Source organism: Rhinolophus ferrumequinum, chromosome 20 (assembly GCF_004115265.2).
Source record: "Rhinolophus ferrumequinum isolate MPI-CBG mRhiFer1 chromosome 20, mRhiFer1_v1.p, whole genome shotgun sequence".
Lineage (NCBI taxonomy): Eukaryota > Metazoa > Chordata > Mammalia > Chiroptera > Rhinolophidae > Rhinolophus > Rhinolophus ferrumequinum.
In genome coordinates this window covers 29,995,078-30,010,858 of record NC_046303.1, presented here as the reverse complement: position 1 = coordinate 30,010,858, position 15,781 = coordinate 29,995,078, and the positions used below count along the sequence as shown (strand labels likewise).

The window sequence follows — 15,781 nt, the reverse complement described above, 5'->3', positions numbered from 1 at the left end:
GAAAGTTTTAATTGCTCCCAAAGTGTATTTTACCAAAGTAATAACATTTCTTTTTGTAATTGGAAAGGGAGGGCACTATGTGATAGACTGTGTTATTGAAAGTAGAAACACTGAAAGCATTTCCTTTAGCATATTTGTTTAGATAATGTCAATAGCTTCTATGTGTACTAATAAAGTTTAGAGAGTTTAAGGAAATTCTGTGTAGAGTTGAATATTCAGCTTTGTGAATATGTATTCTTTAAAACATTCTTGTCCTATTGTATAAAGACATAATATAAAAACCTATACTATCTGTATGCACTGGAGATTATGTACACGCCTTGGAAGTTGGTCTCATTACAAGGCCAGGGCCTAACTCAGTGAAATGGGGCAACATGTTAAAGGGTAAAGGAGCGTGATCCCTGGGGACTGCTGAATCTCCACTTCTCTGCATTCTCTCGTCTTAATATGACCTTACCAAACTGGGAAACGAGCAAGGTGAGAATTGGAGCAGGCTGGCAACGTTCCTCTTTACTCAGTAGACGGCATGGGAGGTAGCTCCAGCCTGTGTCATCACTGTCTCATTCTTCTTGGAAACATCAGTGACCGATTTTTAGTAGCAACAGTGGTTCTGATCTCAGTTTGTTTAAAACTGTAGTCTAGCTGGTCAGAGTACCTTTGGAAAAAAATCCTAAGTTCCAGTGTAGCTGAGTAGAATGTACGTCAGATTTAACCACGGGTGACCTGTATGTCTTTCCTTATTATGATAATTGAGAATATTTTGTTATGGAAATTAATAATTTCCATAATTTATTGAGATTTTTTTATAGTGAAATCATATTTATGAGCCCTTTAAAAATAAGGTCCTAATTCTGGTTGAGAAGTTATTTTTCATAGAAAGAAGGGAGAAGACTATATGAAGTAGCAAATCTGTTTTATAAAAGAGAATTGTTTTTCTTAAGCTGATCGTACTACAGTTTGGTATAGCATTTATGAGACATAAGCCAGAGCTTACAGTTGGGCTTGAGACCTGCTATGTAGGCAGCTGCATTATAAAGGATCAGAAATTATATTCCACAGTTTTCGTTTTGAGTCGTTTTAGGGATGGGCCATCATGGAAATGTGAACAATTTTTCTGCATTTTGATTAAAGTCTAGAATTTTTATTTAATGTAAAATTATTTGCTATATGTAACATAACATGCACCTCTGTTTCTAATAAGTTTAGGCTCATGTATTTATGTCTATAAATTTCCCAGAAACTTAACTATGCTAAATATGATATATGTAAACCTGTATATTATAGAATATTTTTCTTAAGTTAATGAATTATAGGTCTTTTATTTTCATTCTGAGATCATAATACATTAAATTTCTATTTTCACATAATGAATAAAGATTTTATTGAAGAAAGTAACCCTCCTCCAAACCCTTTATACCATCTGAATGTCAATATTTTTGTTTGTTTAAATGTTTTTGGAATTTAAGATATACCAAAGTAGAATAAAATTACATAAAATTTTGCTAAGACACTGTTGTGTGGGGGACCCTGCTCGCTGTGCCATTTGTCGTGCGGGGTGGCCTGCAGGGCCTCTGGTCCCGCTCCCCACATAAGAATGCAGGATATGGTGAGGCCAAAAAGGAACACCCACGGAGCCATAGATAGGGGAGTCATACCACTATAGTCTCCCTGGCTGCCGAGCGAGACACTACTGGCTGCAGTAGCAGCCATACGATCCACAGTCCAACATTCGCTTCTCTGCCTGCCAACCAACCAACTAATCAACGCATCCCCGCAGTTACATCAGTAGCCAACTGGCTAACCGGTTACAGCTGATGGCCAACCAGTCACAGTTGATGGTCATTCACTACCCGAGCCAGCGCCTCCCCACGCTAGGCAGCGAGCCTGGAAACTGCTCTCTGGGACTCTGTCCCCACAGACACTGATCTTTATAATCACTTTAATTTAATACTTACAATTTTTTAGGAATTAAACTAAAGGTATCTACAAATTATGATTACCTCTATTGAAATTTACTTTGGTACTAAGCTCAGCTCCATTAAACTATCTTACTTTCTTCTTCAACAGACATCCAGTTGATTCCAATAATGTTCCAGGGTCTGTGTTAGCTTTTTATCTTTAGAATGGGAATGATTTTTTCCAAATATTTACTGGTGTAAAGTATTTACATATGATATGACATTAAAAATATTAGTATTTCTATTTGAATCCTTTATTAAATCATATGCTGTCTTCCTGGGCTATTATAAAGTTGTTTAAACTTTAATTTAAAAATAATCTGTAGAAGCTTTGCTTTGGTTTATTAGCATTTATGGACATGTGCTACAGAGCATGCATGTTCTGTGGCTTTATTTGGTTGTAAGAATTGAGAGGATGATGCAGACTGGTGTAGCCGTTATGGAAGGCAGTGTGGAGGTTCCTCAAAAAATTACAAATAGAATTACCATATGACCCAGCAATCCCTCTCCTGGGTATCTATCCAAAAAAATCTGAAAACATCTACACATAAAGACACGTGTGCTCCAATGTTCATTGCAGCTTTGTTTATGGTGGCCAAGACATGGAAACAACCAAAATGTCCTTCGGTAGATGAATGGATAAAGAAGTTGTGGTATATATACACAATGGAATATTATTCGGCAGGAAGAAAAGATGATATAAGAACATTTGTGACAACATGGATGGATGTTGAGATTATAATGCTAAGCGAAATAAGTCAGACAGAAAAAACAGAGTATGATTTCACTGATATGTGGTAAATAAACCAAAAACAACAAAAGAACAAGACAAACAAATGAGAAACAAGAACTCATAGACACAGACAATAGTTTAGTGGTTACCAGAGGGTAAGGGGGGTGGGGGGTGGGAGATTAGGGTAAGGGGGATCCAATATATGGTGATGGAAGGAGAACTGACTCCAGGTGGTGAACACACAATGGGATTTATAGATGATGTAATACAGAATTGTACACCTGAAATCTATGTAATTTTACTAACAATTGCCACCCCAATAAATTAAAATTAAAAAAAAAAATTGAGAGGATGAATCAAAGCAGTCAAAAGTGTGTCATATTGTCAGTACTCAGTTTTTTAGTGTTACAGTAGTTGCTTTTGTTGTAACTTACAGTTAAGAAGGATACTTTTAGTTGGTGAAAAGGTCTCCAGGACATCTCTTCCACACTATTTCTTTTCATTAAACACTTAAAACATTTCAAATTTATTATTAAACACCTGTCAGTTCCTGGTTGTTAGAAGGCAGAGTAAAGAGCAGTGTTTATGAAAATTAGCCCCTTCTCCCAGCTTCTATGTTCTGCATGTGTGTTTGTCTGGAAATTGACAGGATGCAACCTTTGTGAAGGAAGGAGTCAGGAAAAGAGAATGTTGAACCATTATAGTAGTGCTTCTCAATCTTTAGGGTACATAAGACCATCTGGACTGCTTCTTAAAATACAGATTACTGGATCCCACTGGAAGTTTCTGATTCTGTAATGAACCCGAGAATTTGCACATTTAACAAGTTCTCAGTTGATGCTGATGCTGGCTATTTTCTGATTAAGAGTCTTACTACAGAGATAAGAGTAACAGGAAAATCTGAAGGAAGACTTTACTTTTAAGAAATGAAGGCAGATTGGAAATATAAGAAGCAATTAGGGAGTAGGGTCTAGTTCAGGAACCCCTGCTCTATTTGCCAGAAACACATAATCATCAAACATTCTTTTAATTTTTTCCCCAAAGTTTTAAGTTTACATAGTTTCAAAAGTCAGGTAATATTAAAACATTTGTAACAAAAAACATGGCCCTATCCCATCCCTCCCCATTCCTGCATTTTTGCTTCCCAGAGGCGCTTTTAATTCTTAAGTCACATGATCAGATGTTCAGATGATAGATCTCTGTCTCTTTCACACCTACACACACATGCACACACGCACACACACACACACACACACAAATGCCTTTTTATAATAGACTCCGCATATTTATAATAGTATCTGCATAGTATCCCCCAAAGCAAAATAAACTTGTAAGCATCTGAAGTACAGAAAAAGGAAAGCATAAAACTTTCTAAGTACAAACAAGTAGAATTGAATAAATTATTTTGATTTACTACTTGTAAAATATCATTGATATTAACCTTACTCAATTTGCTGTCTAGGATTGTTTTTTAAAAATGTGAATCTCAAAATATAAAGGCTTTCTATAGCTGCAATTTCAATCTTAGTCTTGTTATCTTCCTTATAAGGTTTTAGGTTGATAAACAAGAAAAAAGGGCATTTCAGATGGAGAGAATAACTGGAGTAGAAGAGGCAGGACAAAGCAGATACAGAGATAGATCTAATGAGAAAGGTGATTTGGTATTTACTCACTGAATTCAGTCATCGATTGTTCATTGTCTATTTGAATAAAACATCTTCCTTGCCAAGCAGGAGCTTTAGGTCTAGTGGATGTGATAGATATATAAATAAAAAATTAATAAAACTGATATATGCCAGAGTAAAGTTGGTTGTTTATGTGGGGCAGGGAATACCTATTAAATTTAAATTGAAAATAATTTTAGACTACCTGAGGTTGGTTGATAGAATTTAAATTTGATCCTGTGGGAAATAGGATACCATTGTGGTTTCTAACATAAGAGAATGACTAACTGATAATGTCATTGTTTCTGAATGTATTATAGCAGGGTAATAATTATCTGCAAACTAAACTAAAGGCGTGTTGATTCCTGGTTTTTTTTACAAAGCTATGACAGTTATGTTACTAGTCATCTCGATGATTTGTTTGAGTTGTTGACAGTGAATAACTAGGGGGTGAAGTTTAGGAATGAAAACAGTCTACCAATTTGGGGATGGAGGGAGGACAGACGAACATAATTTCTCATAATTTGCTACATACTGAAACTACATTTCATCATATAAACAATTATATAGTGAACTTAAACTCTAGGAAAGATGGCAAAATAAATATATTAGTGAACATAGTTTAAAATGATGTATCACGACTATGAGGAAACTAAGGGAAAACAATAGCCTGGAGTTCTTTGATCCTTGACGAAGTAACTCTTTAAAAGATTAAACTGTATCTGGATGAAAAGTAAAGAGAAAGTATCTCCATGAGAATCATCCTCTGTAAACTATGGTTTTTGTTAAGCAGCCTTTAGATTTACCATCATTTGAGAAAGTTTACACATGTACGAAATAGCTACATTTTATCCTTTAAACAAAAATTTTAAAAAGTTAAAGGAAATTGATGTGATACATTATTACTACAAAGACTATTATTTTTAGTGATGCAGGTTTTACATGTATGCAGAAGAAGGGGAAAAGGAAGAACTGCGTTTAGGTTGAATATGTAAGAGATCAGATTAAGTGTCTGTTTGTATAGTGGCAACATAAATTTCTTAACTTTACATGAGGATATCTGAAAGAAATTTTCCTGCTTTTGTTTGTTTTGTTGCTTATTTATTTATAGTTTTCATTTTGGTTACCGTTTAGTATTCCATTAGTGTTTTTTAAAGTATTTTATGTGACAATTAATATTTGACTTTCAAATCTGGGATTAAGGAGATTTTGCTGCCTTTTCAATATTTTTTTATTACACAATTAAAATAATCTTGGGAGATTTTGTAAAACTGAAGGAGAAATATAAAAACCACCCTCAAACAATCGTGTTTGTATTAATCCTCACTGAATATCCTCATTTTATGGAAATAAATCAGGGTCTGTATTCTGATGTTTAGATTGTAAGCTCATCCATTCAAATTTGTCAAGTTCTGTGTATTTTTGTGAAATGTAAGAGGTAATATACAGACTATAATGCTAAATTGGCAATTTCCCTTGTGATACACAGTTTGTCATGTGAACTGAGAACGTGGGTTTTGATTGGCCGGCACATTGTACATTACACACCTGACTCCCTTTCCCCTCCTTTCCGCTTCAATAAATATATATATTAAAGCTAGGTAATGCCAGACTCTGCCGGCCTGTGAGTGTCTGGGCATGTTCCTTTGTCTGTAGGTCTTTGCCTTCAAAGTCTAACATAAATCACAGAACATAAATAACCTGCCGTAAGATGTGTGCTATAAGATGCTACTATAAGAAATGTGTACAGTGTCGGGAGAGCACCAGAGGGAAACTGGGGGCAGGGGTGCAGGTATCATGGAGTGAAAAGTGACATTTGAGCTGAGTCTTGGTCTTATGCCATGAAGTGAATAAAGACATTTCCAACAGAAGGAATATGTGCCTGTTATTGCTGCACGAACAAGAGTAGAATATATATTTGGCAACTTACACGTAGTTTATAATGAGGCTGGTGACATAAGCAAGGGCCAGAGGATGAAGAATCGTGTAAAATACTAGAAATCATAGACACCGTTCTTGCAATTTGAAGAACTAAATGCATGTCTGGAAGTTATTTCTTAGGCATACTCAGAGCGAGGTATAAGGGCTTTTATGACTAAACTTTGTAGTGATATAACTTTCTCTACTATAAAGTCAAGCTCAGGGGATCAAAAAACTCCTTTAACTTATCTAGGCGCACTCTCACTTGAAAATGCTTGGTAACATTTGTCAACGTTCAGTGCCTTTTTTCATGCAAGAAGGCAGTTAAAGAGAAATGTGTTGAGGAAGGATTTATACTTCGGCTTCAAGTTTTCCTCATGCCTTGTACTTTCTTTTATCATGTTGGCTCTATGAATTAATTTTTGTTCTCTCTTCCCATTATGTCTCCTTTTAAACCTATGAATAAATATTCTAAGTTCATTTTTTATATGCTTAATCATATAGTCTCCTTTAATAACTCATGTAATATCATGGTACAGTCTCATTTGGTTCATTAGAATAATACTTAAAAGCAGAAAATAACTTTTAAAACATACCGTGTTTCCCCGAAAATAAGACCTAGCTGGACAATCAGCTCTAATGCGTCTTTTGGAGCAAAAATTAATATAAGACCCGGTATTATTTTTCTATAATATAAGACTGGGTCTTATAATATAATAACGTAATATAATATAATATAATACTGGGTCTTATATTAATTTTTGCTCCAAAAGACGCATTAGAGCTGATTGTCCGGCTAGGTGTTATTTTTGGGGAAACAGGGTAGTAACCACTACTGTGAAAAGCATTTGTGAACCAGGTCTCCACGTTTCCTTACTACTTCCTGAACCAAGGACCTTCCATGTTCTTGTTTTCAGACACTTTTTTTGCGCTGTTGTAAGTATAATAGCAACTGAAACCTTGTTTTGCTTATCCCTGGAGTCCTCAGTCTGGTTACTGCACTGGGCAGAGGGACCCGGGGAACTTGATTCCAGAGAGGCCAACCACTGGGCCACCTGAGAAATACACTTATGGTGACACTAGTGCTACTTTCTGTTCTTTGTTTTTCTGTGAATCAATGTAACAATGCATTATAAGTGGGCTAAGAAATAGCACAGGTTATTATTTGATGTTTTTTATGTGCTGTAAAAATGGATAATCTATCATCAGTGACTTGAAAATCATAAAGCCTGGTCAAAGAGAGCCAAGTAATCAAATGTATGATCATTGCCAACATAGATTCTTTTCTCTGTATTAATGACTTGGGCAGCTGTGGTTCAAATCCCTAATGTGTCTTTGAATTTAGTTACTGTAATTTAGGTAACTTTCAGGTTTTTTATGGAGGGGGATGTTGTTGTCTTTGCTCTTCAAGGAGGCACGGCATTTTTAATCAGTTCTCTAGGGAAAACTCGACTAAATGCTCCAAACTTAAGTTTGTTGGTTCAAGGTTACTAATAAAAGTCCTACAATAATTGAATAATTTGGGGAGAAGGGTAAATTTTTCTTTCTACTAGTTGTCCTTCTCTCTGGGGAGTTTATATTGAAGGAGTACAAATAATTTAACTTGCCAAAACTCTTTAAAAATTACTGTCATTTTAGCTTTCCAGGAAATTATGGGCATAACAGCGCTATATACGCCTATCTTGTAAGGGAATTTATAATATGATTTATGTACTTCCAAAAAAAAAAGAACTTAAACCATTCGGTTTCACTGTTAAAGGAGGGCCTATGATAAATGCTTGTCTAAATATGAATATCCTTTTGTGCAGCAATTAATTACCTTTTTATTTATAGAGTTTGACAGTTTGGATTTTCACATGTCATGATTTCTTACAGAATCAAAAATGTTTCTGGCTGGACTTTTGGGTTATTTAGTTGCAATTTTGTTTTAAAGAACAAAGAAGGGCAAACAGTAGATATGTGACTAAACAAAGTAGTGAGAATTTGCATTTTCTTTGTTAATCTTTATGGTCAAATTAATTACAATAGGCAAGTTGATTTGGTCACTGCTGTTAGGACAAATCATGGTAATCCAGACCTATAACTTTCTCCATTCCAAAACTTCTCCTATAAGCTGCTCTACTCCTTGCTTTCTTCTCTCCCATTTAATTACTCAAATATTAATTATTTAAATATTTATTATGAGATCAAAATAGTACAGAGGTGATATATATTCAAAACAAAATGTGATCGCCTGCCCCCAAATTTTTGTGGGTATCCTTTTAGTTTCTCTATGTATACATATAAATGTATAAACATTCGATCACATATATAAATTTGTGCATATTTGCAAAACATATGCAAGTGGCATTGTATTTACATAATATTCTGCAAGTTGCTTTTTCACTTGGGGAGCTCTTTATGTCATTACATGTTTGACTTTTTTCTTTTTTCTGTGGCATACTATTTTATAGTATAGGTATACTATAGTTAATTTGACCAATTATTTTCTTTCTGTGTACATGTATTTCTTTAAGATGTGATGGGTCCAGTACCTTTTCTGCCTTGATCTTCCTATTACTCACATTTATTTTTTTATTTTTTTGGAAGCATTTTATGGTTTTATTGAAACACAATTTGCACACAAGCTGTCTATTCATCTTCACTGCGCAGCCGGGTATTGGGATTGGTGACTCTGATGGCCAGCTGGGCTGCTCTTTCCACAATGGCTTTGAGGTTCTTTGAAGAGACGTTGTGAGCAACTTCAGCACAGTAAGATGTGTTGCACTTCAGCAGCACTTCAAGCTCCTTGACGCCGTGGACCGGGAACTTCCAAGAGCCACTGGGCAGCATGTGCTTTGTTTTCTTGTTACTCCCATAACCAATGTTGGGCATCAAGATCTGGCCCTTGAATCTTCTGCGCACCCTGTTGTCAATGCCTCTGGTTTCCGCCAGTTACGCTTAATTTTGACATATCGGTCTGACTGGTGCCAGATAAACTTCTTGGTCCTCTTTTTGACGATCTAGGGCTTCACGAGTGGTCTGAGGGCGGCCATGATACCGAGTGGAAGACGAACGCCACCTCCTATTACTCCCGTTTGTGATCTCAACTCTCTAAAGTCTGTTTTCTTGACTCTTGGCTTTCTGTGACTCTGTCACTATCTCACGTTCAAATCCCAGTTTCTTGTCCTCTTGCCAACTCTGTTCCTTATTTCTGTCTTAAAAAATTGTGGCTCAGATATGTTCGTAAGAACCAATCAGTCTCACCTTTTTGTATGCCAAGTGTGTGAGTAATTTTATTCCACTTTGATGTTAGCCTGTGGGGCAGTAGCTCAAACTCAGGGATTCACTCTGTACATACAAATGGTAACGTGATGGTACAGGAAGTGAATTTTTTCAGCGTTCCTAAGCATGTGCTAAAGTATCAATTTAAAATCCTATCTTTTGGTGGGGAAATTGTGAAACCTATTTAAAAACCTATTTAAAAATAATTTTGGTGTGTTTTACTTAGATTTTTAAAATGTGTATGGCTTAAAAAATTATAATAATGTTAAGGTATTTAAGAAATATTTCCAGAAACAGAAAGAAGAAAAACTGCTGGTAAATGTAGTCTTTTTTCATTAAAGACCGTTAGTGTGTTCTCTAATGAACACATTCTAAATAGGAAGGAGAAACTTAAAAAAGATAGTTAATAGGCAGGAGAGAATGAGGATCAAACAAGATTAATTAAATTAACATCAAGAACTAAAGAGGACAAACCTTTGTTACCCATGTAGTCATTATGACCTTATTGGAAATAAAGGTCTCAGGATTGAGAATTGATGCCCTGAAAGCTAATTTTCTTCTTTGAAGCCTGAGGAATCCACAGGGAAAAAAAAATGTGAATGATATTTTAGAAGTTGAGATGACAAAGAACAGATAATATTTGAACTTGAATAAGAGTTTGTTTTTTTCTTTGCTTGCTCACAAAAGTTCAATTTAGCATTGAAGACTCTTGATATCCCTCAGTCATTGAAACAAAAAATTGAGAGCTATGATTTTCCATTTGAGAAGTTAAATCAATCTGAGAGGACTGTCTGGAGTGACAGGCTTGTGGTTAGAGCAGGCCACGGGTAGTTTTGCAGTGCCTGGGAAGCTTTGTAGATAAATTAAATTCAAAATTTAAAGTTGAAATTTAGAAGTGATTGAAATAGCTTTAGTTCAATGAGCTAAACATTAATAATTGCTTGGCTTTGACTCCCCTGGCCCGCACTGCACCTGCAGACTGACAAGTACCTTACATCCTTCACAGTAGGAACAGAACGGTCCCCAGTTGCAAAAGCAACCTCCTACAAGCTGACATCCATCATCGATGGGAACAGGACAGTTCCCAGGAAAAGACAACTGTAATGGCAGCCCCTCCCTGCAAGCTGACAAGAACCCTATATCCTGCATGGAAAAATATAAAACCCCAGCACTCCTTCTTATCGGGGCAGTTGTTCCCCATAGGTCTCTCTGTCCTGGCACAACTCCATTTGCCAGTATCTCTCTCTTACTCCTCTGTCTCTGCAGCTGTCTCCATCAGACTGCCCTGGCAAACTTCTGCCAGTTCCAAACAGAACTAATGCGTGTTCTCTCTCTCTCTCTCTCTCTCTCTCTCTCTCTCTCTCTCTCTGACTTTCAATAAATCTTTGCGTACTCTCGGAGAGTCTTGTAAATGCTTTCACATTCTGCAAACCACCAGGGGTTAATTCTACGCCAAGACATATATGTGTGTATATGTCTAATATATGTATATGTGTATATATATACACACACATTTTAGTTTATGGAAAAAATTTGAAACATAAACAAATGTAAGGAGGCTATAATGAACCACTATGTACCCATCACTCTGCTTCAACCTTTATCAATTCATGGCCAGTCTTGTTTCATGTGTACTCCCACCTATAAATTATTTTAAACCATATCACAAGCATATACTTTTATTCACACATATTTCAATATTGATCTCTAAAAGAGACTCTTTAAAATCATGGCCATAATACCATCATTACATCTCCAAGATCAGTAATTCTTAATATCATCAAACATCCAATCAGTTTTTAAGATTTCCTCATTTCTTTCTGTTAACAGCATTTTTGTTTGAATAAGAATGAATTGACACATTGTAATTAGTTATCTGTTGAATCTCTTTTTGAATAAAAATCCTTTTAGCGTTTTATTTTGAGTTAATTTCAGATTTACAGAAGAGTTGCAAAACTAGTACAGCTTCCCTACATGTTAGCATATTACATAATTATAGTGCAATTATCAGAACTAAGAAATGAACATTGGTACAGTATTGCCTACTTTAGTATATTCAGTTTCACCAGTTTTTACACTAACGTTCTTTTTCTGTTCTAGGGCTTAATGCAGTATTCCACATTGCGTATGATTGTCATGCTGTCTTAGTTTCCGCTAACTGGCAACAGCTCTTTAGTCTTTCCTTAGCTTTCATGGTATGAAAATATTTGAAGACTACTACTCTGTTATTTTGTAGAGCGTCCCTTAATGAGGTTTGTCTGGTGTTTTCTTATGCTTAGATTGAGGTTGGACATTGTTGGGAAGAACATTGCCGAGGTGACACACCATTCTCTGTGTGTAATTATCGGGGTTCATGCAGCTAGTGGACAGAGACCAGAAATGCTGCTAAGCACCTTACAATGCAAGAACAGACTCCCAGCCACCCCACTACAAAGTGTCATCCAAACTGTCCAATTTGTTACTAGTGGCGGGGTGAGAGACCCTGCTCTTGGGCATTTGCTTAGAAGCGGGACTGATGAAGCTTAGGATGTGTACAGTTTTGTGGGCTTTTTGTTTTATTTTTTGGTTACTTATGAAATGGATTTCTGTAAAACATGAAGAAAATTTTATTTCTAATACAAGGAAACGTTTGGAAGGTCTGGAATTAAAGTTTTGATGTTGGCAATCCAGTTATAAGCAATGTAATTGTCTTAAACCAGATACAGAGTAACCGCATTATGTAGCATTAACAGATTCATTCACTTACCCAGAGGGTGCGTATAATCTTCTAACTTTATGAACTGAAATACAGTGGTACTTACTGTCTGATGAAAAGATTGATTTTAGAGTGAGAGTCTGCTTCAAAAAAATGTCACTTGTGCAAGACAGTGGTAGTTGGACTATTATATTGAAAATGCTGACTGAATGAGAGAAAAATGACAGCATGAAAAGTGTAGAATTTTTTTTTGCTGACAAAGATGGTTGTTAAATATTGAAGGCTTAAAGGTTTTAAAAGGGTTTTTCTCTAGTGTGATCTAAATTAGTTTTTAAATTGAAGACGGAGGTGAACTCAATCAACTTGGAGACCCACTATAAGATCCATGGCTACTCCTGGAAAAGCTAATGACAGCTGTGGCCCCCGTGTGTGTGCTTGTATACATACAACCATACAATTTTGCATATGATTTTTGGGTGGTTTATATGTTCTTAAAGCCCATCCACGGGCCACTCACCACCACCACTCCCACTCCCCCGCCAAACTCCCCAGCTTTCCAGGCTAAGAACTTCGCTAAAAGTCTATTAAATCTCTAAAAATACTAAAAATAAGATATTTGATGTTATCACTGAATAGTAAAGACACAGCTATAGTATTGTTTGTATCATTTTCTCCACAGGCAGAAGACTCTGATGGAGAAAAATGGGTGACGTGGAATTAGAATTCTTTGAGTCCTCCAACATTAAATGAGTGAATACAGATCTCATTTTAATTTTATATCTATAACCTTCATTTGTCTCTTTTTACTAGGCATATGCAGCAGTGCTCTGGCAACAAGCTAATGAAAACAGACAAAATTCAACTGAAAAAGCATGTTTTGGAACTGCCCTACCAGAAGAAAAACTTAATGACTTTCGTGATGAACAAATCGGACAGTTGCAGGAGCTGATGCAAGAAGCCACTAAACCCAACAGGCAATTTAGTATTACTGAGTCCGGGAAACCAAAATCCTAGTCTATACAGTAAGGCTTAACAAAGCATTGAAAGTGCAGAACCACTTATTTTAACTATCATTGGTTGTTAAAGTTTATTTCTTCAGCTTTTAGAATGCCTGATGTTAATGAAATACACACACACACACACACACACACACTTAATTTGGGGTTATTGTGAATGTTCTTTGCAACATACAGATAAGGACCACTGGTGTTACATACAGATAAGGACGGACTTTACAGTGTTGAGGTAACTACTCGCTGGAGGGGATTTGATATTTGGACTAAACAAAGAACGGCTCTTTTAAAATGGACAAACTTGTGGATTTTGCCAAAACGTTTTTTATATATAAATTTGTTTTTAATGCTATTCTTGTCCAAGCATTAGCCTCATGGTTTTAGCTTCATCAGATAAGTATACCATGGTAATGATAGATGTGGAATTTTAACAAGGTTGTTGTTTAAATACATTGTCATCCTGAAAGTTTCATCCTTTCGACTTTAATACATAATGATTAAATATTATTAATAATAGATGGTTATTCTTTTAAATGTCCTTTCTCCCTGAGTCATTGCTTATTTGCAATGAATGGTTAAAAGGAAGCTTTAAGATTCAGTATTATACTATCATTTGTATAATCTATTATGCAACATGTAATACATTTCTATAGTGTTAATAACAGATAACTCCTTAAATTCAATAATTTGTAGTTATCTTGAGAATATCATTTATTGCCTAATGGTTGGGGAGATAAAAACACGTTCATAAACTTTTCTTACACTTAAGTTGATTTATAAAGTGAAAAAAAATCAAACGGTAATCCCATTCACATCCTAAAATGTTTATGAAGTTAAAAAAATATTGCAAACTAAAATGGCTTGTATTTTTAGTTGTGGATGTTTACTCTGAGATCTCTGAAGTGATCGTTTTTCAGATGCAATTGCATTTATATTAGGTCTTTTTTCCTTCAGTTTTATTGAGAAATAACTCACACATATCACTGTAGAAGTTGAAGGCATACAGCATGATATGTCAGCTCTTTCAAAACTGATAGGTATACGCTCCTGTGAGTCTCCATAGTATTCACTGTTCTTTACTGCTTTTAAACCTTTCCTACTTGGTTTGTATACTGCCTAACTCTCCTTTAGGTTATCATATTTCTTTTTTTTTTTTTTTAAATGATGTTTTCTGGGATTTCATTTTTAAGACTCTTTACAGATCCATTGCTTCAAATATTAGCTAAATTCTTAAGTCTAACCTGAATCTCATTTTTGACTCATTTAAAATCAAACTTACTCCTCTTCCCTTTTCAGTGAGTGCATGATATTAACATATACCCAGTTCACTAGTTCAGAATTCTAGAATTCAGCCTAGATATCACCATTTCCCTAGAGCCTTTTTCTCATTATTCAGCAATTCTGACAACTCCATGTGGTGGACTGCAAATGGGCATAGTTTACTGCTGCTGGTACCCATGCCCTTTTCAATGTGACTTTGCAGGTCTTCCCATCAAGAATTCCATCTCTTTTCCAATTCTTCAAACGTGGACTAGCCTTGCTGGTTGATTTGCTCAAAAGAATGTGGACAGTGACATCAAACTTGGGGTCTAAGCCCCAGAGCCTTGCATCCTTTCACCTGCCCAATTGGAAACCTCCCCAGCTGCCATGTGAACAAGCTCGGGCTGGCTAACCAGAGGATGAGAGAGCATGGGGACAGAAGTGAACCACCCCAGTTCCAGTCACCCGAGACCAGCCAGCTCTCAGCCATCTGCAGATGCATGAATGAGCCCAGACAAGACCAGAACACCTGCCCTGCTGAACCCAGCTGAAATCGCCAATCATAAGCTAAATAAATGGTATATCTTTTAAATATCTATGTTTCATGGTGGTTTGTTACACAGTTAAAGCTGATACACTCTACTCTAAAACTCATTCCTTTTTCTCTGCTTATCAGTCTGATACTTTAGACTTCAATTTGTTTTTCTGTAGTAACCTATCTGTGGCTTCCATGTCTTCGATATACTCCTTAGTGTTTATTCTCCATGTGGCTGCAAACAACACCTTACTGATACGCAGTCTGATCATATCATTTTCCTGCTGGCAATTTGGAGTGATGGATGTGTTTGGATTATACTCGGTGGTACTGAGCGCTAGCACAGTTAGCACCTTACCATTGGTGGGGGGTGTCACAGGGGACTCCGACAACTGATGGAAATCAGTTGGCAATATGTGTTAACTGTAAATATTATCAGAACCTTTTGGGCCCATTGATTCTATTTCTCAAATTCCTTCCTAAGGAAAATGATTCAGAAATGTGGACAAAGTTTTTCATATAAACATGTTATTAGAATTAGTTTTTAAGAGTAAAAATTTGAGAGCAGAATTCTCCCAAATGTCAGAACGGTTAAGTGAGTTGTGATAACATGTATAATTAAACAATTTAAATTTAGATTTACAAATTTTTAATGACATGGAAAATTTTCTGACATAAATAAAAAAAGGATGCTACAAAAGTACCTTTCCACAAAGATGTTAGATTTCCTTTTCAGTAA

General features: G+C 35.9%; 1 protein-coding gene and 1 pseudogene across 2 annotated transcripts in view; one reads left to right on the top strand and one right to left on the bottom strand.

Annotated features, from left to right (window-relative positions):
* The window catches only part of SDHAF3 (succinate dehydrogenase complex assembly factor 3), a 53,268-nt gene extending 38,167 nt beyond the window's left edge, over window positions 1–15,101 (top strand). The window contains exons 2-3 of one of the 2 annotated variants that reach the window (XM_033088943.1): window positions 13,045–13,256; window positions 14,731–15,101. In XM_033088943.1, the coding sequence (XP_032944834.1) occupies window positions 13,045–13,248 (204 nt within the window). In that variant the 3' untranslated portion in view covers window positions 13,249–13,256; window positions 14,731–15,101. Of the gene's footprint in view, window positions 1–13,044; window positions 13,437–14,730 lie in introns of those variants that run through there. The other variant, XM_033088944.1, reaches the window with a different exon arrangement.
* Window positions 8,907–9,313, bottom strand: LOC117012569 (60S ribosomal protein L32-like; annotated as a pseudogene).
* Window positions 15,102–15,781: the final 680 nt, after the last annotated feature.